General features: G+C 44.8%; 1 protein-coding gene across 1 annotated transcript in view; it reads right to left on the bottom strand.

The window, feature by feature from the left end:
• Positions 1-270: 270 nt before the first annotated feature.
• Positions 271-3,881, bottom strand: part of LOC112080660 (netrin-G2-like) — a 90,840-nt gene continuing 87,229 nt past the window's right edge. The window contains exon 7 of the mRNA XM_070442655.1: positions 271-1,996. Within this exon, the coding sequence (XP_070298756.1) occupies positions 1,778-1,996 (219 nt within the window). The 3' untranslated portion in view covers positions 271-1,777. The remainder of the gene's footprint in view (positions 1,997-3,881) is intronic.

Below are 3,881 nucleotides of genomic sequence, written 5' to 3'. Positions count from 1 at the left end.
CAGAATAAACTAGAATACCTAATGATTTTTTATTTTACCACCGGCACCGGCTGAATGTCTTTGTCTTTCTTTTTACTGCATGCTGACACCCACCCCCTTTTTTTGCATTCCTCCCAGGTATGCTTTGTGGAGTGCTGGAGTGTGTAGTGCTTTTGTAATGGAGTAATGGTGCATTTCTCCTATAGTTCTCTGTTTATTCAAAATGTCAGTGACTCCAAAGCCAGGAACTACTCTTTCACTGAAATGTTTAATTTTTTTACAAAAGCTTAGTAAAAGATGCAACACAGTGCCTAGGGTGTCATTAACATGACCCCGTAAGCCTCGGGTTTCCACGGCGATGATGATCTCTGCAAGAGAGCGGGAGAACCATAGAAATAAAAATAGTGGTCTGGGCGCTTTCTACATTCTAGTAAGTCTATTTCTACGAGGAGAACACTCTTGTCAGAACCTTACGGGGAAAATGTTTGTCTGGACATTATGGTGCAATTTTTGTTCAACTTTTTATGATTGTATTCTCATGTGCATTGGGGTTGTCTGTCGTTATGAGTGAACCTCATAGTGGTTTGACAGATTCAGTTGTTGGTGTCACTCATCATGTCAGTTCTTTTACCATTTGCATAAAACACGTCAGACCTACATGAAATCAAATACCAATGAATGAGGTTGTCTTTTTTTCCCCACTTTTCAGCAATCCAGACAGTTCCAATCTGGAGAAGACAATTGAGAGTTTTGGTTGGTAGTCACACATTTTTTCTCTTGAAAGAATGAATTGAATCAATAAAGTACAAGCACAGGTAAATAATTCACATTTACTGTAAAGCTTACAGTGTAATAAAATGCTCCTCTGGAATAGTTCATTTATTATAACTCTAAACAAAAAGAATCTCTACAAAACATATTCAAATAATGACTTATAATATTGATACTTTCTCCCCTTTTCTCTCTCTTTTTAGACTGTTGGTAAGTTAGATTGTTTTATTCCTGAATACTGTGTGAAGATTAAATCTTGCTAAACGGTGGCAACACTCATTCCTATAACGACCGTAATAGTGACTAAAATCTTAATATTGATAACCCTCTGGATATTGTAATAATTAAATGTATCATCTCAGTCTGTCGGTGGGCACATAAGATACATTAATGGCAGAAAAAGATGCTGAAATAAAAAACTGCAGCAGAAAAAGGAAAAAGGTAAAAACAAGTCTGTTTTCGAGTCGAAGTCGTGGAACCTGGTTTATATTCTAAGTAGTCCTCAGCAGCGAATCACGACCTAGCCCTCCCCCCTCCCTCCAGCTCTCCGCCCATGTCTAGTCAAACAATCCTGTCTGTCTTTCCGCAGCAGTAAGTGCAGGGTCTCAAGAGAAGAGGGGTGCATTAACTCAAATCAATAAAACAAAGGAAACGTCATTGTGTTACATCAGCCATTTCCTCCCTCCCTTCTTCTTCATAGTGAACAGTAATGATTTAAAGTGTTCTCATTTGCTCGTTTAATAGTAATAATAATGCTTTTTGGTATGAGATTTCTCCAGGTCTCTCGTATAAAGGGAGAGACAGTGGGTTGGTTGTCTTGATTTTCCTCAGAAGTCTCATTTTACTCTCACAGCAGGGGGGGTTCCCCGAGTCAGTAACAGTCTTGTGATGTGTGTGTGGGTTTGTGTGTGCTCATAGGGTCCTTGGCCAGCTAGCAGGCCTTTCCCACTCTTCCCTCTCTGGGGTTGCGCACACACACAACAGTTCCCCCTGTGTTTGAGGAGGCAGCAGGTGACTCAGTGTGCAGTTAATGTGGCCAAAAGGTGTGGTAGCAGGACGCAGAGCAGTTGGGGGACGAGGGGGGCCAGGAGGTGGAGGGTGGAGGCGGTGTTGCAGGCCTTGCCCCCCTCGCAGCGGGACTGTTGGCACAGCACGCCCTTAAACTCTGGGGGACAGATACACTTCTGGTTCTGGGAGCACGTCCCGCCGTTCTGACATAGGAGCAGCTCCTCGTCACACACGTTGGCTGTTAGAGAGGGGGGAGGGAGAAAGAGAGACAAGCAGAAAGAGGTGAATGAAGTGATCGAGAAAATGAGGATGGAGGTAGGTGTGGATGGAGGTAGAGGGAGAGAAGAAGAGGTTGAAAGTGAGAGAGTAGGTTGAGGAAGGTGATTGAAGGCGAATGAGAAAAAGGGATGCGGGAAAGAGAGGGAGATATAGTGGCAAAACAACAAGGTTCCATGAAAGATAAAAGGAGGATGGGGGAGTAAAGAGCAAAGAGAATAAAGAGAGGATTAAGATAGGAGAGAGCGATCGGGGGAAGATGAGAAGAGGAGTATTGCCACAGAAAGAACAAGATGGGGAAGAGAGATGAAGGGAGAAATGGAAGTATATCGATAGAGAGAGAGGGGGAAGAAAGAAGAACATGTTAATTCTCCTTGCCTCGAGCTCAGCAACGAATACCACCTGCCTTCTCTTTTCTGCCATCTTTTCCCTGTTTTTTTGGAGCATCTGAATCAGAGTAATGTCTCTTTTTGTTCAGAAGACTCTTATACATTTCTTAGTTGTCTAAATCATAGGCTGAATGAAAAAGCTGTAAACGGGGTGGGGAATAACATGCTGGGAGTTTTTATACTGTACAAGATATTTGGCCTAAAAACGCTGTGTGTGTGTGTGTCACAGCATGTGTGCATGCATCATGTGTGTGCATGTGCGTGTGTGCGGGTCTGTGACGTAAAAACCTGTGAAGATTTGTAAGGCATGATGACAAAAGCATGCTCAAAGCTTTTATGTTCTGGATCTCTCTGTGTGTATCATGCTTCCATTGCATGTTTATGCCACCGAAAACCTTTTTACTCTCTCACCTTAATCTAATATGGGATCCACTGTGCTCTACTGATTGACCCATTTGGCTAACTAACAAACTGCAGTAAGGAGGGATTCCAAAGCCAGCCTCAGAGAGAAAAGGAGGCTGGGGCTGTATGTGTTTGAGACTGGCCCTGACTCTATGGTATATGATAGGGGGAAGGAGGGTTAAGGTGTTAATGAAAGGAGCGGGGGAAGGAGGGTTAAGGTGTTAATGAAAGGAGCAGGGGATGCTAAAGGCTACTATGACTGTCGTGTGACATATTCCCCACACATACACCCCCCACACACACACACAACCCCCCCCCCCCTCCCCACATACATACACTATCTCCCCCCCCCAATATACACCTCTCCACCACATTCTCTCTCTCATCAACGTCCTTCACCTCTCTCCTCTTCTGCCCCCCCCCCTCTTCTCTCTCCTCCTACAGCTAATGTGTGTGACGAGGAGCTGCTCCTGTGCCAGAATTGGGACGTGCTCCAGAATCAGAAGTGTATCTGTCCTCCAGAGTTTAAGGGCGTGCTGTGCCAACAGTCCCGCTGCGAGGGGGCAAGGCCTGCAACACCGCCTCCACCTCCCTCCCCTGGCCCCCCTCGTCCCCCACTGCTCTGCGTCCTGCTACACACACCTTTTGGCCAATTAACTGCACACGATATCGTCACCTATCTCATCAACACAGGGGGAACTGTTGTGTGTGTGCGCAACCCCAGAGAGGGAAGAGTGGGAAAGGCCTGCTAGCTGGCCAAGGACCCTATGAGCACACACAAACCACACACACATCACAAGACTGTTACTGACTCGGGGAACCCCCCTGCTGTGAGAGTAAAATGAGACTTCTGAGGAAAATCAAGACAACCAACCCACTGTCTCTCCCTTTATACGAGAGACCTGGAGAAATCTCATACCAAAAAGCATTATTATTACTTTAAACGAGCAATGAGAACTTTAAATCTTACTGTTCACTATGAAGAAGAAGGGAGGGAGGAAATGGCTGATGTAACACAATGACGTTTCCTTTGTTTTATTGATTTGAGTTAATGCA

The sequence above is a fragment of the Salvelinus sp. IW2-2015 genome, unplaced genomic scaffold (genome assembly GCF_002910315.2).
Source record: "Salvelinus sp. IW2-2015 unplaced genomic scaffold, ASM291031v2 Un_scaffold16416, whole genome shotgun sequence".
Taxonomy (NCBI): domain Eukaryota; kingdom Metazoa; phylum Chordata; class Actinopteri; order Salmoniformes; family Salmonidae; genus Salvelinus; species Salvelinus sp. IW2-2015.
The sequence above is the reverse complement of the archived record's forward strand: the minus strand, read 5'-3'. Positions and strand labels throughout refer to the sequence as shown.